Genomic DNA, 26,514 nt, shown 5'->3' with positions numbered 1-26,514 from the left:
CAATAATACAACTCAAAAAAGGGTGAAAAACATTCACTAGAATCCCTGAAATAATAAATTGAAACAAAAAAAAGATTAAGTAACCAACCATCCACATCTTAAGTAACAATATTTGCTACTATCACCAGATCTGTATCCACTTTTGAGCAAAATATTTTGCAATGACTTTATAATTTATAATATACCCATACCTCTATTTATAGTAGTATAAATATACCGGTACTACATATCATAGTATACTCATACTACTATACTATATATACATTCATAGCCTACAGTGATTTAGAATATATTTACTATTAAATTTATAATATACTTACAATTTGTGACAATAATAAGAACGGTACTTGGATGTGTCTGGGAAGTCTTGGAGTTGTTTTGTGATGAGCTTGAGCACACGTTACAACCATCTATGAATAATGCTTGTTTTGACACGTACGCCTGAAGTTGTGCACCTGTTTGAATAATGTCAATTGGGTTACATGTGCTATATTTAGATTTTTTTTTTATGTTCTAAATCTGGTGCAAACCTGCGTGCTGCTTAAACCCTGACATTTGAATTTTGCCCAAGTATAGAATCTTATTGTACATGAAAGACATCTGTGTAATCAAGGCTTTCACAGTCTAGCTCATGATTTTTATCTCACGTAAAATATCTTTGTAACTTGCAAGGAAACCTACACAAAGCATAACAGCAATATCTACAATAAACTGTATTTGAGCTGTGTGTAATACGGCTTAGAAATCAAATGAAGCAGAAAATTACTTGAAATGTTTTTATTCAACAGTTCTTTGGGAGGAAACTCAAAATGACAAAACAAACATCACACTTGCAGAGAAACATTTGCCCACAGTGGCAACCAGTTGCTCATCGCCGCTGATCTGACTTGACCTTGTTTCACACAAACAAACCATACAAGTGATCAACATATACAGACACTGGACTCACTGAAGTGTTTTCACCGTTCTCAAGGCTCGTGTTCACAAGAAAACCCAGTCTACGAAAGCTAATCTTAAACATCTGAAACCCAAGACGTGCAATATCGGTGTTAGATGCTAAAAATATTTGATATATTGCTACTGATCTTGGTCTCATCGTACAAAAATATATTAAGAAGAGCAGCTGAAGGATAAACCCAGAAGTAAAAACAGCCCTCGACAACTCATCCCAATTAATAAAAGTAATACTCTCTTTCCGGTAATACAAATGAAAGTGTTTTGGAATGAGTTGTTTAGACAGGATCTTAATTTGAAACCCAAACACAAGAGGTTTTAGTCTCCCCACCATTGGGAGAGCCTGTAAAATACAATCAAACACAACAGCACAAACATAAATATTAAAGGAGGCAGCATCATGGGGCTGTGACTTGTTGCTTTTCTTAAGCCGATGCCATCTCACGCAAGCACACACTGACACACACACACACCGACACACACGCACGCACATCAGGGAAGGAGTGTTATTCCTTGTACTCCAAAAACTGCTGCAATCTCTTCTGGTGCTCCGCGGACATCTGAACAGCACTGAGGATTGAACGACAACACAAAATTATAATATTAAGTGACAGAATTTCTTTTTCATGAACCATACAGGAATAAAATTCAGGTTTGAAATGATGGGCAGCCTTACTTTAAGTGATTTCCAAAAGTAGTCGTTATCCTGTAAATGGCGGTCTTGAGCGTGGCCCTGAGAGCGAAGCGCAGCGTTCTGTAGGTGGAGTCTCCCAAGCCGCCGCTGGACCTGACGGGTTTACTGGAGGCGTGAGGAAGCTTGAAGTGCCGGTCTACAGCCTGGAGGGGATGTACAAGTTCAAACTATTGTTTTACTACATTACATGTTATCATCCATGTACTATTAAAGATTTTACTTCATTAATGTGGGTAGAATCCTGAATCTTCTCTGATAAAACACACAAACACTAAAATATAAAGTTAAAATCATATTTATGCTATGTGCACTAACTTAAACAGCTTTAATACTAAATGTCCAGACAAGCACTGAATAATTTTTTTTTTTTTTTTTTTTTTTTAAAAGGACAGAAAATTCATGATGGGATTTTTTCCTTCTCCTATATCTGCAAAAGAAAGAATATACCCTTTAACACCTTAAAAAAAAAAATCCAGCCTAACCAAATCAACAAAAGGAAGCATTTCTGGGAAGCAAAACGTTCTCAATAACAAAAGCACCAATCTGAACTAATTGAATGTTAAACTAATTTCGAGTGGTTTGTTTATGACGTAAGCTCAAGATAAAAAGCCATGTTTTCCTTCTTAAATCTGTTTCCCAACACTAAAGTTAATGTGTGGATTAGTCAACATATATTTATAACATCAGATTTGACCAGTTTCATAATTCATTCATCATGTCAGTGAGATGAGGAACATGAAGATTCCTTTCTGCTGATGCAATTATGTGTAACAAAAATCTAAGTGAATATATAGAAATTTTATTAACTCAAATAGTTTCTGCTTTTTTTGTGCCAATTTGTCATTTGAGCCAGATTTCATATGAAAAACAAGACATTCTAAGAACATACTTACATTAATTTTACAGATTTTTACAGAGAAGTTTCCTGCTTCTCTCAGACAATCCGATGTTTTTCCAGTTTTCTCACATCAGACTAACATTTGAGATCTGCGGGCCCCGCAAACATTGCAGCCTCCAGCCGCGGCCAATGAAGATCGTCAGGATCGGCACTTTAATTTCACGTTTTTCCTTTACCCATTTATCGGCTTTAATAAATTAAGCTTTGCATAATTTTACTAATAATATAAATATAACTAAAACACTTTGTAGAACCCAACATAATAAGAAGTACTTTTTTTTTCTTCTAAAAATGGAGCTGATTTACATGGATGTCCACCTGTTATTTGCAATATCAGTAATTGGTGCCCACGATACTTGCCTCTTGTAAGAGCAGCATGGAGCTGAGAATGCTGGGTAATGTAGTCTGCACGACTCCAAACTCGTCTTCTGAGAATGAGGCTTGAACAAGATAAGACAGCCCTGGATGATGGAGAAGAGACAAATAAATAATATTTAAAAAAATGACATGGTGGTTTAAGAAAATCCATTCAAATGAAAAGAGTGGCTGCATCTTCCTACCTTCCAAAGCCCAGATATGAGCCTGGCTGTCGGCAAAGAGAGCCTGACTGGAAGCTTCTGGAAGCTGCAGGACACAATGATGGCTGCAGTGAGTTCTCTTTAAATGGCCAGTGGCCCATGTTAATTAAACATCCGTAAATTTGACTGCACTACAGCATGCAGTTTCAATTAGAGGAAGATGCATAAACCTCAGGAACCACAGCACAAATCAGCGGGTTTCTACATACAGGACTGTCTCAAAAAATTAGAATATTGTGATAAAGTTCTTTATTTTCTGTAATGCAATTAAAAAAACAAAAATGTCATACATTCTAGATTCATTACAAATCAACTGAAATATTGCAAGCCTTTTATTATTTTAATATTTCTGATTATGGTTTACATTTTAAGATTAAGATTCCTAGAATATTCTAATTTTTTTAGATAGGATATTTGAGATTTCTTAAGCTGTAAGCCATGATCAGAAATATTAAAATAATAAAAGGCTTGCAATATTTCGGTTGATTTGTAATGAATCCAGAATGTATGACATTTTTGTTTTTGACAATATGACAATATTCTAATTTTCTGAGACAGTCCCGTATAAACAATAGTGCCAAAAGATGATATCTGGCTCTGAGAGTCCTCATGTGAAATCAAAGTCAAGATTTTTTAATATTTTATTTACACACTTCTCATAATCAGCCACTTCTTCAAGGAGTGTGTTACACAATTACTTAATTGAGGCTTTTGGGGTAATTAGGAAGGATCATTGTAACAGCAAGATGGATGGAAAAAAGCTACATTAGTAATGCCGGCACACTTAGACCCAGAAGGAGTTAAATTAGTGATGACTACACGCGACAATGCCAGGTATGTGGAAGCCAAAATGAAATCTACTTGGTTAAACTAGGACATGCAGGAGGCTCTTCATGCACATGCCACACGCATCCTTACCTTGTTAAACAAATACATTATCAGCACCCGCTTTGCCAAGAAATGTTTAACCTGAATGAGACAATTAAGTGCAGAGGTGTTTTGGTATTAAAACAAGATACAATAATGGACACAAACTGCTTTTCACACTTAACACCCAGATGAGAATAAATGAGAGACACTTTTGATAAGCTAAATAAATTCAGTTTCCAATCTGAAACCTTGGTCAAGTTTTACACACTGTGTTTCTTCAGCCACTAGGGAGCCGACAGGTGTCATAAATGAATCAAATGAAAACGGGAGAGAACATTTTTTGGAAATTGTTTTCCAGAACTGTGCAGATGTATTCTTAAAAACTAAGAAAACTGGTGTAAAGCAGACTACTCTGCTCAGCTCCTATTACGTTACGTGGGAGTTGATTAAGTGTGGAAAGCAGTATGTCCGACGTGCACAGGTGAAGAGAAAAAGAAAAGCCTAGGCTTTGGTACCTGTTCTTTTCTGTTCTGGAGGAACAGAGTCAGGAAACTTGGTTTGGAGGGTTCCTGCTTCGGGCTGGGAACTGAGTCTGGGGAAAGTGCGGGGCTGCCATTCACCTGCGGATCTGGAGAGAGACAGAAGCTTACAATCAACTAGCTACAACGCTGAAATTAACTCAGCGTCACCGTGCTGAAGATTCAGCTTCATACAAATAAAAAGTAGAAGAAAAAAAGAGGAATGCATCATTTCAATTCAATTCAAATTTTATTTATATAGCGTCTAATACAACAGAGGTTGTCTCTAGACCAGGAGTCGGCAACCCGTGGCTCTAGAGCCGCATGCGGCTCTTTAGCGCCGCCCTAGTGGCTCCTGGAGCTTTTTCAAAAATGTTTGACATTTTTTTTCCCTTTTTTTCTTCTTTTTTTTTTCTTTGTTCTTGTTTTTTTCTTCCTTTTTCCCTTTTTCTCTTTTCCTTTGTTTATTTTTTTTCTTTTTCTTCTTTTTTCCTTTTTTTCTTCTTTTCCTTTCCTATCTCGTTATTTCAACTTTTTTCTCAAAATTTTGACTTTCTTCTAAATTTTTTTCTCGTCATTTCGATTTTTTTCTCAACATTTCAACTTTTTTCTCGACATTTCAACTTTTGTCTCAAGATTATACTTCAATCTTGACATTTCGACTTTTGTCTCGACATTTTGATTTTTTCTTCTCAACATTTCGACTTTTTTCTCGAAGTGCATAATGAAAAAAAAAATCTCCCCCCAGTTCTAACTAATATAGAAACATGCAGCATGTGTTGCCTTCATTCTAAGGCTTATACATACAAGACTTTTAATTTTTTGCGGCTCCAGACATATTTGTTTTTTGTGTTTTTGGTCCAATATGGCTCTTTCAACATTTTGGGTTGCCAACCCCTGCTCTAGACGCTTTCCAGAGATCCAGAACATGAACATAAACATAAACATAAACCCCCGAGCAATTATTATATAAACAATGGCAGGTAAAATGGCAGGTAAATATGGCATTTACGGGGTGACCTGACGGCTTCCATCGTCCCTTCTCTCACCTGTGGGCGTAGACCAGAGTTTTGGTGCTCTCCTCATCAAGTGTGGGCTCTGCACTGTGCCGTACCAAGGTGAACCTTGATCCAGAGGAGAGGCGAGACGGCGCAAAGCCGGGGAAGAAAAAGGGCTGTCCAGGTCGGGAGTGAACGGTGCCGTCATGGGGCTCTGCTGGCCTCCGGCTATGGAGCGGGCAAAGACGGATGCCGGAGTTTTCTTTTGGAAAGTGAACCTTGGAGTCATCGGGTCCTCTGTCCCCGAGGTTCCTTTAAAGATTAAACAAATGATAAATCATCCACATAGTGATCCACAAGTCTTTGGCCCTGTCCCAATACTCCCACTACCCCTAGTTTTCAGCCCTACCCCTAAATTTTGCGCGTTCCCGTGAGGGTAGTGGTGTCCCAATTCCTCTTTTCACCTAGGGGGAGTGAAGAAAACGAGTGTAGTGGCTATGAATCTGGCCCTACAGAGCGAGGGTTTTCAGATGCACCCTAGCTGACCCAGAAAAATTTCCCAGAATGCTTTTCGTCATCATTTGCAGACTGAATGAAAAAAAACAACATGGCGGACATTTCTTATTTTTTAGTGAATAAAATCAATATTTTTAGTTAGTTTCTGCATAAAAATGCATTTTTATTACATTTCTAGCGAGAAATATATATTTTACTTTCATAATATTCACTCAGTGAATGTACATAATCACTTGTTTTCTCCGTTGTTGCAACCTCGCCAGAATAAAGGCTGATTTATGGTCCCGCGTTACACCAACGCAGAGCCTACGGCGTAGGTTACGCGGCGACGCGCGCCGTACCCTACGCTGTAGGCTCTGCGTCGATTTAACGCGGAACCATAAATCAGCTCCCGAGCCGGCAGGCAGTTTTCATTCCGAAATTTACGGAGCAGATTTCTTAACAGGCATAGCTACAACAGTTAGATTTCATCTATTAAACCAACATTGATTTTCCTAAATGATTTATTTCAGCCAACGGTAATTCTCAACAGAGCTGCAGGTTTCTCCCCGGGACAACGGCGCAGGTTGACCCGGCCATGAGCTGCTGCTGCTGCTCCGAGCCGAAAACATCGGATCAAATTTCTTAACAGGCGTTATTTGGATAAACTGAGCCCAGGTTGGGGATCTTAACGGTTACTTTTATGCCTGAAAAAATATTAAAACTTAAGTGGCATATTAACAGCGCTACAGCTGAAATTAAAACAGCTTTGGCTCTCAGCTTCCTGATTAGGGGTGGTGCTGAAAGTAGGAGTAGTGGGAGTATTGGGACAGGCCCCTGGGAAGATTTAGAGTGCCCAAAAATCTGTGGCTTCTTTTTTAGGGGTAGTGGTAGTGAGGGAGAGTAGGGGGTGTATTGGGATTGGCCCTTTATGTCTTTACACAACCGTGTACCTGATGACTCGGACGAGGTCTTCCTCTCACTCCCGCTCGACAGGGACTTGGCCCGGCCGTTGGTCGCTATGGTTTCATTGTAGGCCACAAGCCTCTGGGTCAGGTCGGCCAGCAGAGCCAGACACTCTTTACTGATGGCATTCCAGTTATGAGGATGCCCTCCTAGGAAACACAGAGATGTAAACTACACCACACAACGCTACACTTCTCCACGTTCACACAGCAGGCACACACACAAATATATTCAGCAGAAAACTTGACAGACCTGGCTGGCTTAAACTGAAGACTTCACTGCGTCGTATTGGAGAATACTGAGACAACAGAGCCAAGTCTTGCAGAGCTAAAAACTAGGATTTGGGAAAAGAAGTGACAGGAACCAAATATGGGTAATTAGTACAAAAAAAAAAACAAAGATAAAGAACCTTTATGTGGGTTTTACATACCTTTAATATCATTGGCTGCTTGTCAGTAAGAACTTTGGGAAGACATTGGTAGGCATCTTCAGTAAATGATGACAGCACAGAAAAACTGTACACCTGAAAACAAAAACATCCATAATCATAACACTTAAATCCTTAAAATGATCCAGTCATGTCAAAAGTCATGATCCACTTAAAGCATTTGCACTGCTGCCCTCTAGTGTTTACAATATTTTAAAAGTCGCTGTGAAGGAATCGTCTCAATAGATTATCTTACGGTGGTCGACATGGTTAGTTTTTAAAATCATATCCAAGAACATTATTTCAATTTAACATTTAAAAAAAAAAAAAAGGTGAATGCCTCATTTCTTTATATTTCATTTTAAAACATCAAGCGAGTGTCTAAAATCATATCTCTTACCTCAGTGACAAAGATCCTAAAGAGCAGCAGTGTGATGTACCATGTGAAGAGCAGGTACGTCGCGCTAATCCAAAGGTGATAGAGAAGCGACACGTCCAACAGCCCAGCGATGCTGTCGAGGGGGTTTATAGAGCTGCAGGAGAGAAATCACAAAAATATACATCCAATGGTTTACGTTAGTCCAGAGTCACAAAATATTTAGACTGTTTTTATTACAAATCAGATCTATCAGTGTACCAACTTGTCCAAATGAAGATTCAGAGTTTTACAGAGCCACGTTCGTGGAATGTGCCCTGTGAACCATAAATAAAAAGCTTTAATCACTTCTCAGAAATTTGGAAAAGGAAAAAAAAGAGGCAAAAGATTATGGAGACAATAAATAAACATGAATACTAGATTATTTGTGTGTTTTGATTCCTCAACCAGACATTACACTCATAAACTGAAATTTCTTACCCAGAAAGTAATATACGACGATGTAGTTTCTGATGGAGTAAAATGCTTGCGTGGCGCTGCACTTCACCAGCAAAGGCAGGGATCCCTTGAAGCGAAGATATTTCTGTTGCTGGGGAAACATTAATTAGTGGCCAACAATTTACATGAAGGTTTTTTGGATTACTATAATATCAATATTAAACAATCCGCATTAGAAAAACAAATTCAAACCAAAAGGAGAAAAACTGCAAGAGACGGATTAAAAAAAAAACTCCATCAGTTTCCCCAACCTGAACAGTATGGAAGGGGATGTAGTTCATGTTGTGGATCACTCCCAGCAGACTATGAGATAATCCAACAAAGGCTCCGGCCAGCAGAAAGAGGAGGTGGTACTCATTGAGACACATCTGAGGATCACCTTCGTGTCTGAAAACAAATCAAGGCCGTTAGATGATGTAGGGATCAACAGAAGAATGTTAGTAGGAATAGCTGCTTACCCAACCCCCTGTGAGCAAGGCGTGCCAAGCTTCTCATATCTGGAACCAACTTTGACGGCACAACACCAGGCCACGATTATACCCATGAGGCAGTGGGCTAAAGAGTTGACAAGCTGGCGAGGGTGGAGGAGTTGGCCCAACAATGCCATTTTTGAGCAGGCAATAGTTGGGATGACTAAACGGATACAGAAAAAAAATAAGCCTGTTACAAAAACAACAGAAAATGAACAAGTGAATATTGAAAATTTATACCACGGTCTGTGTGAATACTCGATTCTGATTGGCTGGCAGGTGTAGGTTATCACTTATAACCTACACCTAGAAAAACAAGTTCAGTCAAATTGCCTGATAACTTTCATATCATTGCGCTGGATCAACTGCCAGGTGGTAACCACGGCAACGGAGATTCAGAGAAGAAGAGCCGGCTACCGCAGGACGGCAACATGAGTGATTTTGTCATTTATTTGGTGAATATAACAATTTTGATGACTGGGATGCAGAAGAGGAGAGAGCCGAGCGGAGCTGAGCGGACTAGAATATCTCCCGTTACCAAGGAAACTGAGTTATGGCTTGTTAAAAAACTTTGTAACTTACCAGGTTACAACAGCTGCAAACGAGAGATTAAATAGTCCGCTTAGCCGCGGCTTGTTGTAAAACTAATGATTTCAACTGAAAACACATTAAAGCATAAATAACTGATTTAATATTTATGTTTTTTGGTAGGTGACCGTGGTATAAGCGGGATAATGCCCTTCGAGGTGTACATTAATATAAATATATGGACTTCGCGGAGGCAAACCGTCCTCCGCTTCGGACGGTTCACTCCCGTGCGTCGTCCATATATTTCTGATAATGTAAACCTCGTCGGGCATTATCCCTTACGTATTTTATCAACATATGTAACATGTCAATTCCTGCTTCACAGTTAAGTAATGTTAAAGTAATTGGTTAAACAACAAATGGTTAAATTAATGCAATACACATTTATCTTTATTTATACATCACAGTTTGTTAAAGTTTAATAAATGCAAAAGGTTTCTTGCATTTCCATTACAAGACTATAAAAAAACTGAATGTTTTATTCTACATTTCTGAGGTTAGTGCTCAATTTTGAAACTAATATTTTTCAGTAACGGCAAGATGTTTTGAATAAACATGGTATCAGCATAAAGATAACATGTAGAATTACAGCAGAATTGCAACATTAAGTTTGGATATTCACATGGCGGAGAAAATGAAGATAGAACACAGCATGACAACAAAAAACACTATCTCCGTTTGACAAAATATCCCAATTTTAGAGTGCATTTCTATTTGGTTTTACAAAATGAAAAACTAAACACTCTAGGCGTCCAGTCTGTAACATTCCCCCATTTATTTGACCCAGTTTTGATTTTCCTATTGTGTGATAAAGATTTATAAGGGTATATTAAAGAGAAATCTTTACAATGACTTTCCAAACTGAGCGTTTAGCCGCAACATGTGAAACAGCTGCTGAGCTGCACATCTTTGCAAGGTCCAAAATCTCGGAAACCCCTTGATATCTCCACGGATTCATCACAGCTAACACAATCGACAGGGAGTTTACAAATCCATGAGTGACAAAAAGATTTGGTGTTTTCTGAACACAGAATGCTCTCATGTGGTTCGACATACCATACAAGAACCGCACTTTAGTCACTTGGTGTCGGATTTACATTTTGTATAAGTGGAAATAGTCTTCATGGGATTAAAGCAGCGCAGACGACTTGTGTTTAAAAAGAAAAAAAGTCAATTTTATTATTACATTTAGGAACTATCATTTAGCCATTGCTGTCTTCCTTCTTTGCTCCTGCCAGAAACCAGCCAAAGTAACTTTCGACTCCTGCCCCAATGTTTTTGCAACAACTGCATATTTGTTATGGTACCAAGTTACTATGCCTTTGACTAAACAACCATGAACTCAGCTCAGAGCCAGTGATCATATGACAGACGATTACGAGTTTCAAACAGTATGTATGGAAGGTGAGGATGTACCCATAGTGGGCACCTGATACCAGGGTTGCTCATTTGGCAAAGGTTAATACTTTGAGATGGTTGTACTTGAAATTATGTTACACGGTCAATTCAAAACAGATGAGCGCAAATATTATAAATGCAACATCTAATAACATGTCTGTCACAAAACAACAATCCAGTCAAAGTTCTGCCCCTCACCTGTGCAATACTCCAAGATCAGGAAACCAACCATGATGATTACTCCACCGAGCAGGATCAAGGAGAAAACTGAACTGGCACTTGTCAGTAAAGACAGGCATTCTGGAATTACAATAAATAAAAAAATACAAATAAATAACTATGTACACAACGTCACATAGCTCTTAAAGTCTCGCAATAAATGAGATGACTGACCTGATATCGTTTGGATGGGGTGGAGAAGGCTGAACTTGCTGAGGAGAACAAAAACTGCGGTGGTTGGTGGCAACAAGAGAACTGCCCAAGCGATGCTGGCTGCAGATCTCCAGCAGACGACCTGGAGACAGCAGGTCCTCACATGTTTATGCCCTAGACTCACTTTTACTTTGACACAGTGGTTTACGTCGCTGTTACAGCAATGCACATCCAAATTTACCATTTATTACAGATTGTTGTTTTCATGTATTCGTCATTGGCAGCTGTAACAGTTGGATCAGCTGTAGGCCTGTGTTGAAAAAAAAATGGATTTTCCGATTCTAAACTACCCTTTCATTAATTCCCCAAAAACTGTATACCCTGAAAATGTGTATGTCTAAAGATCGTTTTTTTTTTTTTCATCATTACATTACAACTTTTGGTATTTTTTTGTTTTATGCACAAAAAAGGAATGTTTTGTTGGACACCAGAATAACTACTGCCATGTTTTTGCCTTTAAATATGTTTAAAAGTATGAAAACATTAAAGTTTTCAGTTATAATTGCATAAATTGTTTATATTTCAATAATTTATATACTGTCTTGGGGTTACATTTGCATAAAATGCTAAAAACCAAATTCTCAAAAATTAAAAACCAAAAAAGAATGAAATGGAAAAAATAAAAACGGAATGTGGGGGAAAAAAAATAATCAAATAATCAAACCGATTTCATACATCCTCTGTTTGCTGCCCTGGATCCATTTGATAATTCTTCCCCACACAACGTTTCTGAAAGCAATTATATCAGCATTCTGGGAGGTGATTGGTCCTTACAGCATCATTAGCTGCAAATACTTGCTGTTGAATCTCAATATGTTTTTGCCTTTTTCTTTACCACTATCGTTTAGTAATTTTTTCAAATATAATTCTCAAATACATTCATATAATACTAGACAGGTTAATCATCTTCATCTTCCTTTTTATAAAACTAAACACGGCCAGTATTCCCTCAGATATCGCGTTGTACAGATATGGAACTCCAAATCTCACATTATCAAAAGCTCTGTTTCTCTAGAGAGTTTTAAAAGAAATGTATCATCTCATTTAATTCACATTTAAAAAATGTCACAAGTTTTCTCTGTTGATTTTTTTTGTGTGTGTTGATGATCTGTAACTAATGTATGTAGTCTGACCTTCTTTGTTTTTTGTTTATAGTATTCGTCTTGTTGTGTTTTTTTGTTTTTGTAATTACTGTTTTACTTCCTAAATTGAGGGGAGGTCCGCTGCATAAGCCTGTTGGCTTTTTGACCTCTCCTGTCACATTTGTTTTACTATTTTGATTGTAAGTGTTACTTTTATTGTGTGCAAACTAATAAAATAAAAATATAATACTAGTATTAATATGTTGCATACACAGTCATACAATTCATGCAACAGCTCAAATAACAGTTTTAATAACACTAACCCAAATCAATATCGGAATCGAATCAAATCGTGATAATCGATTTCGAATTCTAAGAATCGCAATCGAATCAATTATTTGAGTATGACATTTGTATCAATCCCCAGCCCTGATCAGCTGTTAATTTTGTTCTGTAGATGACAATACATACCCCCCAAAAAAGCCCCAAATGTATAGATATATAAAGTAATGCAGAAAGTCATCTGATATTAGTTTAATACTAAATGTTAGAGTGGTAAATTCACATCCAACTACACCCTGATACCCAAATATACATATATACACATATATACACATAACACATCCCAATCTGTGCAGAAAATTAGGATAAAGGAAGACAAAGTACCTAAACCAGTGTCTTGGTACCCTTTGTATTTAAAAGCTGTTTAACGGTTACCATTCTTTGCTCATGTTCATTTACCTGGGGGTTATATTTCGTACTTGTTCAGTATAGCGAGATTTCATAAACACTTTAACTAAATTGACTAAACTTAAGTGCTTCAAGCCTGAATTATGGTTCAGTGTTAAATCGACGCAGAACCTACGGCGTAGGGTACGCGGCGACGCGCACCGTACGGTGCGCGTCGCCGCTTACCCTACGCCGTAGGTTCTGCGTAGGTAACGCGGAACCATAAATCAGCCTTCACTAGGGTATACTAGCAGCAACATAGAGCTACGCGTTAGCAGATGAGCTCGTCCGATACTTTCTTTCAATTTTATAATTACGGAACTACTTTGGAAAGCAAGAAGACTCACCTTTCGGATGAACCAACAATTTGTCTCCGTTGAAAACATGTTTGGCGTCTCCAGGGAGACCCGTTCGGGGGATAAAGATGGTGTTTATCTCTCCGGCTGTCAAACTTTAGCCCCGGTTTCCCACATCGCGCCACATGCATTCAAGGGACTGGTGAAGGACCCCGATAAAAAGCTGCCCGTCTTCCTGCCTGATCACAACTCACACGCTCTTTTAGTTTTAAATAATAACAGATAAATACATCATTAATTCATTAAAATGGGAATGAAATATATCATTAATTAATTAAATGTGTCATTAAATAATTAAAATGAGAATGAAATATGTCATTAATTAATTAAAATACAATTCATTTTAAGTAAAAATATATATTTATTATTTCAGCATTTAATTAATTAATGATATATTTCTTTCCCATTTTAATGAATTAATGATGTATTTATTTATTTAATTTTGGCACAAAAAATCCTCCATAAATAAAAACATGTCTCCTCCAAACTTAATTACATTTAATCAGCTAATAAAAAACGGCTTGAAATTGTTCTGGTTCAGTATTGACAGATAGAAATGCCCAAAATAGAATCACAAAAAAAAGCCATAAATGAACTTTACAATAATACAATTGCACTTATTTTGGATTTTTTTTTTCTACCAATAAAATATATATAAAACAACTTTGCCCATGATTGCTTTCAGTGTCTGTTTAACTTAACTGGTTATCATTTATGAAGTCAATCCTGAATTACTTTGGTCATATCAAGCATGAAAATCCTTCTTTTCATGATGATAGTCATTTCCAAAAGATGGAAAACTGCATTTATCAAAAACACTCTTTTTGTCATTGTCCCCAGAAAATGGCTTGGCCTCAAAAGCATTTGATGGAAGCTTCTGGGATGAGCCGATGGACATGTCAGTTTGAACCACTTTGTGGATGGATGGTTTCTGGATGATTGCAGGTAGGGCGAGATGATCCCTTTGGACCTTCCTGTCTCCCCACAACTTCAGCAGGCGGCGTTGACTATTTGTCATGTCCTTGAGATTGTGCTGCAGTGTCTGCACTTGATCCTCTAAAATTAATTTCGAGGTGGCTGTATTTGCCAGCTCTGACGCCAAGTTGTCAATGGTCAAACTGAATTTCTCAACCTTCTCCATGAGAGAAATGCACTCAAACTCCTTTTCGTGCAAGTCTTTGATGATGTCCTTGGTGGTCTTTCCACTGAAGTTAGGGCTGCACTCAAGTCCAAGTTCCGTCCGAAGAGCTTTCACTTGTTTCCTCAGCTCCTTGTTGTCTATTGTCAAAGTCTTCAGTTTTTGTTTGATAGCCTCAGTTGAACGCATCCTCGACTCATACTGCCTCAGTTTTTCCCTGAGTGAACTTTCTCTCTGCATGGCATCGTCCCTTTCCTTTCTGCAGGTCTCCAAAAGCTTCAGCATCTCAAATTTAGACACTTTTTCACCTTTTCCACTTGAGAGTGCCATCCTGAGAAAAAGTGTCCAAGTCACAATTCAAAGAAAAATAACAAATGCATCCCCTCTCAAAGAAAAGAGAAAGAAAGAAACTAATTCAATAGTTCTTATGAAGAGTGTTGATAAAAGCCCGAACATGAGCAGAGTTCTGCATGCCTGACACTGATGCAGGGGACATCCCATGTGGAGGGTTTTTGCTGCAGCAGGCGGCTCCGGTGTAACACAAAGCTGGGGCTAGAATGACCATTAATTAGGGCGCCACCAGTCCTTTGACAGAGTTTCAAGTGACACAATTTTCTCTCTCTTTTGTCAATTCATCCTAAAAGTCTGCCCTTGCTAGGGCTGACTCAGTGGATATAATGAACAGACAACATTTTCCACTGCAGGTGATTTGTGCTTCCAACCTGTGACGCACTAGATTCAGCTTGCTCTGCTGCACGACAGGCGGATGATGGATGGATGAGCAGCAGCAGCAGCCAAATGCTCTCTTTTAAAGTCGGAGTTTCTCTCTGAAATGTCTTAGTTACAATTTCACCCTTAAATATTTAAAATGTCCAGCTGTTGAAATGGACCGTCAGCCTTTTATGCTCACAGGAAGTCATAGAAAGGTCGGGTACACAGTACATCTAAAACAAATAAAAAGGAAATAATGTAAGTGAATACTTTTCCTTCAATGTATGGAGACATTTTATCTGGATTCTGACATGGTGATTTGATAGATTTAATGAATCAAAGTGTGCAATACAATAACTGAGAAAGGAGATTGCATGTGTAGATTTTATTTGCTGAAATAATAACAAATTATTTATAAAGTATTCACAGAATCTCATGAATATTTAGTGCAGAACTTTGGCAGTCGTTAAAGGCACTTAACCAAAAGAAAACACCTTTACCGTTAGAGGGTATATTATAAGTAATCCTGCACCGCCACACCAACACCTAAAACAAGGTATACATTTAATCCTTGACGAAATACAATTACCAGCTCTCTTCATAGGAATATAAAGAAATATATATAAAATTTCCTATTAATGACACAACTTTTCATGGAAAGACTTGTTACCTAAATATTTTAAACATAAATACAAAGCTTAAAACTATAACAAATCTTGTGTACTGTGCTATATTAAACCCCAATTTCACCTTAAACAAATTCTGACCCCATTCTTGTCAGCCGTGTTTGTTTACAGACGTCACGCTGCTGCACCGACCAAACACGCAGGCTGTTCAAGGTGGGAACCTGGAATGTCGAAGTCCGGGTGAAATCCAGACATCCCATGACTTCATCAACACAGAAACCTGATTCTCTCTAATAAGGTCATGAGAGAACCTGCAATTTAAGAAGAAAAAAAAGAGGGTATAATGCTTGCTTTGGAAAGGAGAAATCATGTAGAGCAAGTCTGGTGTCAGGTGTTTGATACTAGTGGGTCAAAAAGAGATACTTGAGCCTGTAATGTAAATTAAAAATAAAGAACAAAGGGAGAGTATGAGGTTGAGAAACACAGCTGGATTTTCATGTGTCAGGTTATTAGTGTAATTGTACAGTGGCGTTGAGACTTGAAAAACGTCTTTGTCACCACCTGAAGGCATTTACCTTCAGACAACGACGGGCTTTTATGGTGACAATGTCTTTGTCACCTCTGTTGGTACGGAGCTTGTAACTGATTGATCCTGCAGTGGTTTGGTGTAGAAGTACATCTGAAAAACAAACATATAAGCTCAAGAAGCTGACAAGAAACACTTAATCTTAAAAGATGTTATCAGTCAAGAAAGGAAGCTATACCGATTCATCTTAGCCACCCTTAACACATTGACCTAATTTACTTTGGAGATATATATTACACTAACATGATGAGAAATGTGATACCCCTGCAGAACCGACTGTATTTTAATTATGTACAGGACTGTCTCAGAAAATTAGAATATTGTGATAAAGTCCTTTATTTTCTGTAATGCAAAAATGTAATACATTCTGGATTCATTACAAATCAACTGAAATATTGCAAGCCTTTTATTATTTTAATATTGCTGACCATGGCTTACAGCTTAAGAAAACTCAAATATCCTATCTCAAAAAATTTGAATATTCTGGGAATCTTAATCTTAAACTGTAAGCCATAATCAGCAATATTAAAATAATAAAAGGCTTGCAATATTTCAGTTGATTTGTAATGAATCCAGAATGTATGATACATTTTTTTTTTTTTTTTTTTTTTTTTTAAATAGCATTATTGAAAATAAAGGACTTTATCACAATATTCTAATTTTCTGAGACAGTCCTGTATGTTAAGAAGTGCACCCTTTCTCCCACCCCTTAGAAAACCTGACCACCATTTCTATTTCTAAGAGTCTTCCAGAAAGATTTAACTTGATACTTCCAGGTACATTCATTTACCAGTCACATGCAGTGAGAGACGCACAAAATGGCAGTGTAACTTAGCCTGTGATTGACATAGACAAGCTGGGTCAAAGCTTAGACACGCTGAGATCAGAGGACAAACAATCAAGTTGGTGTAGAATATCAGCGGTTTACCAAAGCAGGAGATTTCATCGATTTCGTTTGCCCATGCAGTTATGTAACACCATTGTCACACGTGAGTATTATTACCTTACAGCCCACAACCAGCAGGACATTCATCAACACAATGCCTGACATGATTGCTATCATGACTTTGGGGTGATCGTCCCTGACTGCGGGCCAGAACGTCATCGCCAGGACCGAGCCAGAGAGGCAGAGAGCCACCACGATGGAGCTCCACCTCAGCCACTCGTACGGGAGACTCCACAGGACCTGATATGGAAATGTTACAACTTACAGCAACACTTATAAAGAAATCCCAGTGTTATAAAGGATCTAATGACCACATATAAGGGCACATTTTATTGCAAAAATTGTTAGTGCTTTTATTTTCAATCAAAATCCCTGAGCTTACCACAGCAGGTATGTAAACTGATAGAGAATATCCATAAACACAGACGATCTCCATGAACGAGTAGGACACTAAGTTCATGATCTTGTTGTTTCTCCACAGCAGCACGCCCCAGAGGGCGAGAGGAACCAGCCAGGCATAGCTGAAGATCACTGTTGCCGCTATGGTCACTGGAAGACACGAGCAATTCATTGATGTCACACTCTCAAATCCAGTGTGAACCAGCATCAGTGGTGACGCACTTACCTTTTCGAAACTCTGGGGTATATTTATACTTTGGTGAGGACAGATAACTGGATATGTTTCCACTGATGGCGATGGCAAATACAAGAGTGGTGCAAATCCAGAATGGTCCTGAAAAGACGAATAATAAGAATTTTTTGTCAATTTATTGAAAATGGTTAAACTACAGCTAAAGAAGGTGTGAAAAATTAAGGATGCCAGAAATAGAACTATATGAGTCAGCACTAACCATAAAGGTCAGGGTTTTTACGAAGGTAAACTTGAATGAAGTTCTTTCTGGGCCACGGCAACATTGATCCAATGATTCTCTCCTTCACCTGAAGAAATGTTAAAAACCGTTTAATTAAAGCAAGTCAAACTTACATTTCCTCTGTAGCACTTACACATATGAGTGTAAATGCTAACAGCTGTAAAAAGTTGGTAAATAAAGTGTAAAAGTATTACATGATGGGTTTCGATGTCAAAAAACTTCTGATAGTAATCAAACGTCCAGAAAGGAGCACCTTTCTTTTGCCCAGAGAGAAGCTTCAAAGGAAACAAGAAGAAAAAAAAAGATTATTTGACGCACTCATTTAACAGTTGACGAGAAGTAACTGATTTCAAAGGATGTACAGGTCGTGGCCCGACCTCTGCCTTGTCGTCAGCAAGGAGATGCTCTTCGTCATCATCATCTGGAACAAAACCAGTTGCATTTCTCTGCCTCCTGGTGTTGGCATCGTCTTCCTCGATGGTTATAGTGGTGGCATCTCTGTTGGCTTCCAGCAGAGCCCCAGCTTCTTCAAATTCTGGTGGATAAATAGGGGGGGAAAAAAATAATCATAAAAGTTATGACAGCTATAAAACTACACAGAGACTGTGTCATAACTGTGGTCATATCTTTCAAGAATTTTGGTCTCCATTATTTTCAAAACTGGAGAACTTTTCCAAGGGGGACCAATGAGTATCTCTATTTTTGAACTTTTTTGAAGCCATATACAGATGTATGTATACAGTATGCATGAGAAAATAAGCATGTGCTGTATGTATGTATGTATGTATGTATGTATGTATTCAGTATACACCCATACATACATACATACATACATACATACATACATACATACATACATACATACATACATACATACATACAGAGAGAGAGAGAAAATTATATATATATATATAATTTTAATTATTATTAATTAAAAAAATATTATTATTAATTTAATATATAATTATAATTATTATATATATAGTTTATAGTTGCTGCCATTTTTTAATTGCTTTTTTATTTAAATTTTTTATATTTATTTAATTTTGTTCTCACTTAATGTATGATTTTTATTTATTTATTTTTTCCCTGGGCAATTATGGGGAGGGTAGAAATGTGGGTAAAATAGAAATTGTGAATGTGAAAATTATTGTGAAATAAAAAGATATTTAAAAAAAACCCCATAAAATATCAATAACCATAAATATGTGTAAAGATGGTTTGAGATTTCGTTTTTAAGGATATAAGTTAACCCTGGAAGGAAACTTGTTTAACTTGAGACATACAAAGTAAAGAAAAAGACTCACCCCGAAATTCAAACGGATCATTTGTCGATGCCATTCAGTTTTTAGTAACCACGTATGGCCCTCAAAAAGTTTCTGACGGTTTAATATCGCACAGAAGCAACGTCGTAACCTTATAAATCTGGAAAAGAAAAAAGAGTGACTTTTTTAAACATTCCCATGTATGTTGACTGAACACGTATCATTTACAACAGAGGCAAAGAGTTTCACCTGAAAACAAGTCGATAATCCAGGAAGCGAACATCAGATTAACACCAACAGGTTGTTTTAGTAATGTTTTAAAAGTAAGTAAATACTTGATAGTTTTCTTAAGCACTGATAACTCAAATTATTCAATAAAAATCCATTTAAAAAAGCAATTCCTGTTAGCCACCTTAGCACGGACCCGGATATGACGTCGTTATAAACAACATCTCGCCAGCGTGTAACTAAATATTTTCAAAGTAAAAACTTCCTTATATCAAATTGAGTATTTTCTTTCATTGTATTAAAAAAAACATATAATTAAAAATTTAAAAGTCTTTTTCTCTTTTTTTTCTCTTTTTTCCTCTTTTTTTCCTATTTTTTTCTCTTTTTTTCCTCTTGCTTTCCTATTTTTTCCTCTTTTTTATCTCCTTTTTCTCCTCTTTTTTCCCTTTTTTTTCTCTTTTCTTCCTCTTTTGTTCTTTTTTTCCCCCCTTTTTTCCTCTTTTTTTTCCTTTTTTCCTCTTTTTTCCTCTTTTTTTCTCTTTTCTTCCTCTTTTTCCTCATTTTTTCCTATTTTTTTCTCGATTTTTCCTCTTGCTTTCCTCTTTTTTCCTTATTTTTTCCTCTTTTTTATCTCATTTTTCTCCTCTTTTTTCCCTTTTTTCCTATTTTTTCCTCTTTTTTTAAATCTTTTTTTCCTCTTTTATTTCTTCTTTTTTCCTCTTTTTTCCTATTTTTCTTCTTCTTTTCTCTTTTTTCCTCTTTTTCTCTCTTTTTTTCATAATTTTTTTCAATTTTTTCCTCTTTTTTTCCTTCTTTTTTTCCTCCTTTATTCCTCTTTTTATATTTCCATTTTTATACACTTGTTTCCTTAAACAAGCATTTCTGTTGATGGTGAGCTTTTAACTTGAAGGTAAGAACCAGCGCTAAATTGCACTGTGAGGGCAACCCTTGTTTTATACAGTCTATGGGGCAACCTAAAGTAACTCAGTGCACTGATGAACAAATATACATGGGAAGTATAAAACGAGCTGTAAAGCGTAGAATAAGACGAGAAAATGCTTTAAATTCTGTAATTCTTTAGGCTTTAGCTAAGCTAATTAGCCTCATTGATCTTGTGGGCTGCTCTGACATTTTGTCATGCTTCATGTTGGCTGACTGGAGTTTTTCCACCTTTTGAAATGGACAACGGCCCCATTTATGTCAGAGAAAAGGGCAACCTTCGTCGTGTCCGTGACATAGTCCTGGCTCAACCGAAACCAGCATCATCCTGCAGGAGGACTGATCCGTTTGTGCTGAAAAAGGAGCATTTTATATTCACCTACAATGAGGAGGGGAATCTCAGATACACCACAAAGTCCCTGTTCGACATCTCTTTGTTGTTCGTAGTTGACAACATCCACCATGTGGACTCTTTGGTGGGCTTTCCCGAGCAAATAGGGGACAGACTTTTTGTAGCAGCTGAAGAGAATCGCGTGTTTTTAAACCCAGACGTTTCTGCAAAGGCACTGAGGTTATTCAGTGATGCCTATGGGCCAATGGTGCTGGGATCCCTCTGCATGAGAAACAGGTAGGTTGTTTCCAGGGGTGCAGATCTATGTCAGGATTGGGGGGGACACCAACGTGATTTTAATTTGTAATTTTTTGCCAATAAGCAACTCATACCATGCCATAAATTGGTAAAGGCTCGCCAAAAAATACTGCACAGGGAATCATTTATTGTGCTTACCTTTCTTGTTTATTTGTCCTAAACAGCCAACAGTATGTGTCATTGCTTACTTAACTGTTATATTCGTAAAACATAATGTTAAGGGTTTTGGGCATGTAGTGTCTACTCATCTCAAATTCTTCTCAACATCTTCCTTTTATCCTATGGGACTACTTTATGCACGATCAATTGATATATGGATGAAATATGGAGCCCTAAACAAGTTGTTTAAACTAACTGATCATGTTTTAACACAGTTATGGTGGTAAACAGTTCTAAAAAAAAAAAATAACACATCAATAAACACAACCCAAGTTTACCCAACATCAAATGTATTTACATAAATGTCCATGTTCATTTTCCAGGACTCCCTGGAAGAAGAGATCCTGTATCTTAATAGGCTAACTCTTCTTGTCTGTATAAATCTTCTTATCTGTATCTAGACAACTCATGGATAATACAACTTGACAATAAATTCATATTTATTCATTGAAGAGACAACAAAATCATGAAAATTATCAACAAAATGTACCCATGTTGCCCTGTTTATCATCAATCCGACCAGTATTTTTTTTAGAAATATATTTTTAATAAATATTCTACATATTCAACCTTTAAGTCCGAAAATACATTTGTTCAATTTTGAATAATTTAGGGTATTTTTATTGGGGGGGACAATTCATGTTTTTCAGAAATTGGGGGGGACATGTCCCCCCTGTCCCCCCCGAGATCTGCACCCATGGTTGTTTCATTCACAAACTGACAGCTTTGGGATTTTAGTCAGCACTAAATAGCAGCATTTCATTTCCCCCTTTTCATCTCTACAGGTTTCCACTACTACATGAGCGGATGGATGAGATAAAAACATTTCACAGTTTAAAGTCTCTGGATTTATTTGGCTGCAAACTGGGTGATGATCATGAACTATTCCAGCATTTAACATCTGCTTCCCTGGCAAAGTAAGGTGTTTTCCACTCCCTCAGCCTGGATGATGATAGATTAAGAAAGACTAGGCTTGCCACCCGTCCCTTAAAATACGGAATTGTTACGTAATTGGGAATTAAAAGTTGTGTTCCGTATTGAACCAATACAGACACATATTATGCTCTTATTTATTTATGTCATAACATACAGGTGAAGGTCTGAAAATTTGAATATATTGCAAAACTTCATCAGTAGTAAATTCAACTCAAGGTGAAACAAATATATTATTTCCCACTACATTCAAAGTGAGATATTTCAAGCCTTTATTTGTTATAATTTCAATTCAATCATCAAAATTATAACAATTAAAGGTTTAACACATCTTGCTTTGCATGTAATGAGACTATGTAATGTATTAATTTCACCTTTTAAGTTGAATTATTGAAATAAATTAACTTTTACACCATATTCTTCACCTGTAGGCTATATTATACATCATGGCTGATGTGGACATACATATCATAGGAGGATATTTCAGTTACTAGCATGGTTGGCTGTCTGTACAGTCATGCAAGTTCAATGCTATTAAGGCACTTTAAACTTTAAATCAAATCATTTTGTTTTATAAAATAAATACATTTCTATGCATTTTAGAAGTTTTGGGGATGTCCCTTTTTTTTGTCACCTGCGCTGCTGAAATCAGGGCATCCCTTATTTCTATTTCTGAAAGGTGGCAACCCTAAGAAAAACCCACTGACATATATGTATTTCTATCTTAGAAGCTTGATTCAGCTTTCCATTGGCGGTAACGGCTTGTCAGACGTTGGCCTGCAAAGACTGACTGCACCTATCCGGGTGATGCGGAAGGGACTGGACTGTCTCCAGCTCCTGGATCTTTCCCGTTAAGTGGTTTCCATTTTAGTAGCGATGGCACTAATGTGGCCATCAGCAAGTTTAAAGCATATAAAACTGTCAATCTTTTTCTTATACAGGCAATCCAATCTCCGAAAGGGCTCTCAGATACCTCACATGCCTCCCAAAGCTTGTGAAGCTGGATATGTCCGGGACCAATATGAAGGTATAACAGCAGCTTGGATGTGATTCAATTCAATTTCAATTCACACTTTATTAAAGACACATCTCGAGAACAGGTCCATAGTACCATAAAAAGTTATACATATAACATACACGATATAAAAGACAACAACCTATGATATAAAAGACAACAAAAACCACAATACAGAAGACTTAAAAACCAGAGGTGTCAAAAGTATTCACATTCATTACTCAGGTAGAAGTATCGATACTAGAGTTTAAAAATACTCCTGTAGAAGTTGAAGTATCAACTCAAGTTTTTTACTCAAGTAAAAGTATAAAAGTACTGGTTTCAAAACTACTTAAAGTGTAAAAGTAAAAGTAATGTAAGGGGGAAAAAAGCCATTAAGGACAAAAGCCATTGAAAATGAATGTATCTTAGTATAATGCAAATATATTAAAGAACCATATATGTGTACTATTGAGCATTAACATATGTTTCAGAGAGCAGCAGATATGATGACTAGTATTGTAATGGTGCAAAAAGTCAAACTTCAGAGGCATGTTATCATTTATCCTAACCTTTATTGGAATGTACATCCAAGTTTAGTTGCAGGAATCTGAGGGAACGGATGTAAGAACAAAACTGGACAAGAACATCTGAAACAACCACAACCAAATTCACTCTATCCGGATGGTGCAATTTAACTGGATAGTTTTTTGTTTAAAGGCCGAAATGAAATAGAGTAACGAGGCTGTTTTTAAAATGTAAGGAGTAAAAAGTACAGATGATTGCGTGAAAATGTAAGAAGTAAAAGTAAAAAGTCGTCTGAAAAATAATTACTCCAGTGAAGTATAGATAACCAAAATTTCTACTTAAGTAAGGTAACGAAGTATTTGTACTTCGTTACTTGACACCTCTGTTAAAAACAACAGTGACACAAAAAGAAAACAGTGTCAGGTGCAAGTGTAGAGACATGAACGCCAGTGGTTCCACAACGTAGATGTGAACCTGACTGAGCTGAGTGCAGGATTCATTAAGCAGGTGATAATGCTATTTAAAGAGTTAGATACTCTACATATAAATTTGTACATCAAATTCCATAGCACAGCAGCACAGGATGTGAGATTCCACTGCAGCTTATTATTATATTCCTGAGACTTCCACGTTCTTTATACACCCAGCTCGGTACAGGATTGAAGACGAGCATGTGGAAGCTGCTGGGCCTAATTCATTCGGAGAAACCACTGAACACCTTTGACCACTCGAGATGTAAAACCGAAGGTTGGGCAGAGCAGGTAAATGTTTTCAGACGTTGCAGGTTGACAGTACGCAGGGATGGATGTTAACATTTGACTCATTCTTTTTCAGGTTGTAAGTCAGTGGGAAACAAGTGCCTCCCAAGTGCCAAAACAGAAGAAAATTGAAGAATCAAGGATGTCAGCTCTTCGCTTTTGTAAGTCCATTACATCTTGCTTTGGAAATGTATTATCAAACAATTAAAGGTGGCTTTTTTTCCTCCCTTTTTTTTTTTTTGTAGTTGGGAGGCAGAAGTTTGTCAGAGATGTACTGAATGGAGCATCCCTGATTGACAAGAGTGCGGAGGAGGCCGGCAGGGAGAGGCTGCATTTCTACAGACCCACAACAGTGAATCACATTAAAGAGAACCCCGTCCCCCCCACCAAAACCCCTCAAGCGAAGTCTCCCTGCTGTCACAGCCAGAAAAGGAGGCAGGAGTCAGAAAAGTGTGACGCCTCACATCAAAGCCCTCCACCAAAACGTTTGCCACCGCCGGCTCTTACTGCAGAGGATATGGACCTGTTGAACAGCTACTGAGAGAAGGATGCACCCCAGCAGCATTCCATACACACAAAGCACAAGAGCGGCAGTCAAAAAGGTGGAATTCAGCCTCGCAAAAATAAGAACTGCCTGCAGATGACTTACACTGGTGAACTGTCAAAATACATTGAGTATTTTCTTTTAAGAAGTAAATAAATAAATAAAGTTTTGTACCTTCTATGTGTTTTTCTTCCTTTGTGTAGTTTGGTACCTCTGTGTAGCACATTTTTTGAACAAGTGCACACAAACATGTGGAAGGGAGAGAGTGGACTCTAGTGCTGACACTCCAAAAAGCTCTGTCCTTGCTGTTATATAAACCCATTTTACACCACTATCATCACATTGTTGAGGCTTTGTTATAAAGTGAGTTCCCTTGGAAGATTTTACTTCAAAATCTTGTGATCTTGAGTGGGGAATTCCAGCAGCAGCTCAAGTGATTTCAGTCATCAAGCAGAAAAGATGGATAGAGTTGTGGAGGTTTTTCAATCACTGCAAGTTTGGTTGCTTTTTCTTTTCGTTTATTCTGGAGTCTCTGCCACTTCCCTCTTGTCCTTTGTCCTTCACACTAGAATCCCCTTAGAGACACATCAGTCACATGCAGGAATACATGGTTTCAGTGGAGAACACACCTCAACTAAAAGGTCCTCCTATGCAGATAAAACGGAACTACTTTTTTCAGGGTATAAAACGAATTGGGGTAAATTAGTCTCAGTTAGATATTCAGATCAACAAGGACTCAAGTAGGTACCTTTAAAAATAACTTTGGGAAAAACTACATACATATACAGGAGGACTGTCTCAGAAAATTAGAATATTGTGATAAAGTTCTATTATTTTCTGTAATGCAATTAAAAAAACAAAAATGTCATACATTCTGGATTCATTACAAATCAACTGAAATATTGCAAGCCTTTTATTATTTTAATATTGCTTATTATGGCTTACAGTTTAAGATTCCCAGAATATTCTAATTTTTTGAGATAGGATATTTGAGTTTTCTTAAGCTGTAAACCATATCAGCAATATTAAAATAATAAAAGGCTTAGAAAATTTCAGTTGATTTGTAATTAATCCAGAATGCATGACATTTTTGTATTACAGAAAATAAAGGACTATCACAATATTCAAATTTTCTGAGACAGTCCTGTATTGAGTTGTAGTGACAAAGAAATGTAGATCTTTATTGGAGGTTAACTTTACAACTATGCACAAGACTAAAATCGACTTCTGGAAAACTCTTCCAACCTCTTTGATAGATAAAGTAAATGCAATCAAGATCCTTTATCTCCCACAACTGTTACCTCTTTTCAT

The 26,514-nt window shown here is 37.3% G+C and overlaps 4 protein-coding genes across 6 annotated transcripts; 1 reads left to right on the top strand and 3 right to left on the bottom strand.

Moving 5' to 3' along the window:
- Window positions 1-762: 762 nt before the first annotated feature.
- Window positions 763-13,455, bottom strand: ndc1 (NDC1 transmembrane nucleoporin). 3 transcript variants are annotated; one of them, XM_061731736.1, is made up of 18 exons: window positions 13,319-13,455; window positions 11,122-11,242; window positions 10,927-11,028; window positions 8,731-8,905; window positions 8,524-8,659; window positions 8,255-8,363; window positions 8,040-8,091; window positions 7,799-7,931; window positions 7,402-7,494; window positions 7,224-7,305; window positions 6,959-7,120; window positions 5,562-5,822; window positions 4,510-4,622; window positions 4,043-4,093; window positions 3,107-3,170; window positions 2,907-3,007; window positions 1,631-1,791; window positions 763-1,524 (listed from the first exon to the last, which is right to left on the bottom strand). In XM_061731736.1, the coding sequence occupies exons 1-18, from the start codon at window positions 13,355-13,357 to the stop codon at window positions 1,461-1,463; spliced, it is 2,019 nt and encodes a 672-aa protein (XP_061587720.1). In that variant the 5' UTR covers window positions 13,358-13,455; the 3' UTR covers window positions 763-1,460. The 3 variants fall into 3 exon arrangements, with proteins under 3 accessions (XP_061587720.1, XP_061587721.1, XP_061587722.1); XM_061731737.1 differs by having other exon boundaries at window positions 8,255-8,357; XM_061731738.1 differs by lacking the exon at window positions 4,043-4,093.
- A 617-nt stretch (window positions 13,456-14,072) lies between these two features.
- On the bottom strand, window positions 14,073-14,795 carry zgc:113691 (uncharacterized protein LOC503529 homolog). Its single transcript, XM_061731415.1, has one exon. The coding sequence runs from the start codon at window positions 14,793-14,795 to the stop codon at window positions 14,073-14,075; it is 723 nt and encodes a 240-aa protein (XP_061587399.1).
- Window positions 14,796-15,546: 751 nt separating this feature from the next.
- On the bottom strand, window positions 15,547-19,911 carry yipf1 (Yip1 domain family, member 1). Its single transcript, XM_061731012.1, has 10 exons — window positions 19,721-19,911; window positions 19,514-19,631; window positions 18,584-18,741; window positions 18,401-18,481; window positions 18,186-18,273; window positions 17,960-18,067; window positions 17,717-17,883; window positions 17,392-17,574; window positions 16,378-16,481; window positions 15,547-16,113 (listed from the first exon to the last, which is right to left on the bottom strand). Exons 2-9 carry the CDS (start codon window positions 19,545-19,547, stop codon window positions 16,398-16,400), a joined length of 903 nt encoding a protein of 300 aa, XP_061586996.1. The 5' UTR covers window positions 19,548-19,631; window positions 19,721-19,911; the 3' UTR covers window positions 15,547-16,113; window positions 16,378-16,397.
- Window positions 19,912-20,632: 721 nt separating this feature from the next.
- On the top strand, window positions 20,633-25,368 carry lrrc42 (leucine rich repeat containing 42). The gene is made up of 7 exons (XM_061731010.1): window positions 20,633-21,266; window positions 22,232-22,363; window positions 23,108-23,229; window positions 23,321-23,406; window positions 24,549-24,662; window positions 24,736-24,820; window positions 24,905-25,368. Exons 1-7 carry the CDS (start codon window positions 20,878-20,880, stop codon window positions 25,198-25,200), a joined length of 1,224 nt encoding a protein of 407 aa, XP_061586994.1. The 5' UTR covers window positions 20,633-20,877; the 3' UTR covers window positions 25,201-25,368.
- The last annotated feature ends 1,146 nt before the right edge of the window (window positions 25,369-26,514 follow it).

Source organism: Cololabis saira, chromosome 10 (assembly GCF_033807715.1).
Source record: "Cololabis saira isolate AMF1-May2022 chromosome 10, fColSai1.1, whole genome shotgun sequence".
NCBI lineage: Eukaryota > Metazoa > Chordata > Actinopteri > Beloniformes > Belonidae > Cololabis > Cololabis saira.
The sequence above is the reverse complement of the archived record's forward strand: the minus strand, read 5'-3'. Positions and strand labels throughout refer to the sequence as shown.

Coding starts and splice junctions, on each gene's coding strand:
- zgc:113691 (XM_061731415.1), bottom strand. CDS start 14,795: ATGGCACTCTCAAGTGGAAAAGGTGAAAAAGTGTCTAAATTTGAGATG.
- lrrc42 (XM_061731010.1), top strand. CDS start 20,878: ATGGACAACGGCCCCATTTATGTCAGAGAAAAGGGCAACCTTCGTCGT. Junction 23,407..24,548: donor TGTCCGGGACCAATATGAAG/GTATAACAGCAG, acceptor TTATACACCCAG/CTCGGTACAGGATTGAAGAC. Junction 24,821..24,904: donor GATGTCAGCTCTTCGCTTTT/GTAAGTCCATTA, acceptor TTTTTTTTGTAG/TTGGGAGGCAGAAGTTTGTC.
- ndc1 (XM_061731736.1), bottom strand. CDS start 13,357: ATGTTTTCAACGGAGACAAATTGTTGGTTCATCCGAAAG. Junction 11,029..11,121: donor CCCCATCCAAACGATATCAG/GTCAGTCATCTC, acceptor TTGTAATTCCAG/AATGCCTGTCTTTACTGACA. Junction 8,906..10,926: donor GATCTTGGAGTATTGCACAG/GTGAGGGGCAGA, acceptor GTATCCGTTTAG/TCATCCCAACTATTGCCTGC.
- yipf1 (XM_061731012.1), bottom strand. CDS start 19,547: ATGGCATCGACAAATGATCCGTTTGAATTTCGGG. Junction 18,742..19,513: donor TGATCCGTTTGAATTTCGGG/GTGAGTCTTTTT, acceptor TTTATCCACCAG/AATTTGAAGAAGCTGGGGCT. Junction 16,482..17,391: donor TGCTGGTTGTGGGCTGTAAG/GTAATAATACTC, acceptor TTTGTTTTTCAG/ATGTACTTCTACACCAAACC.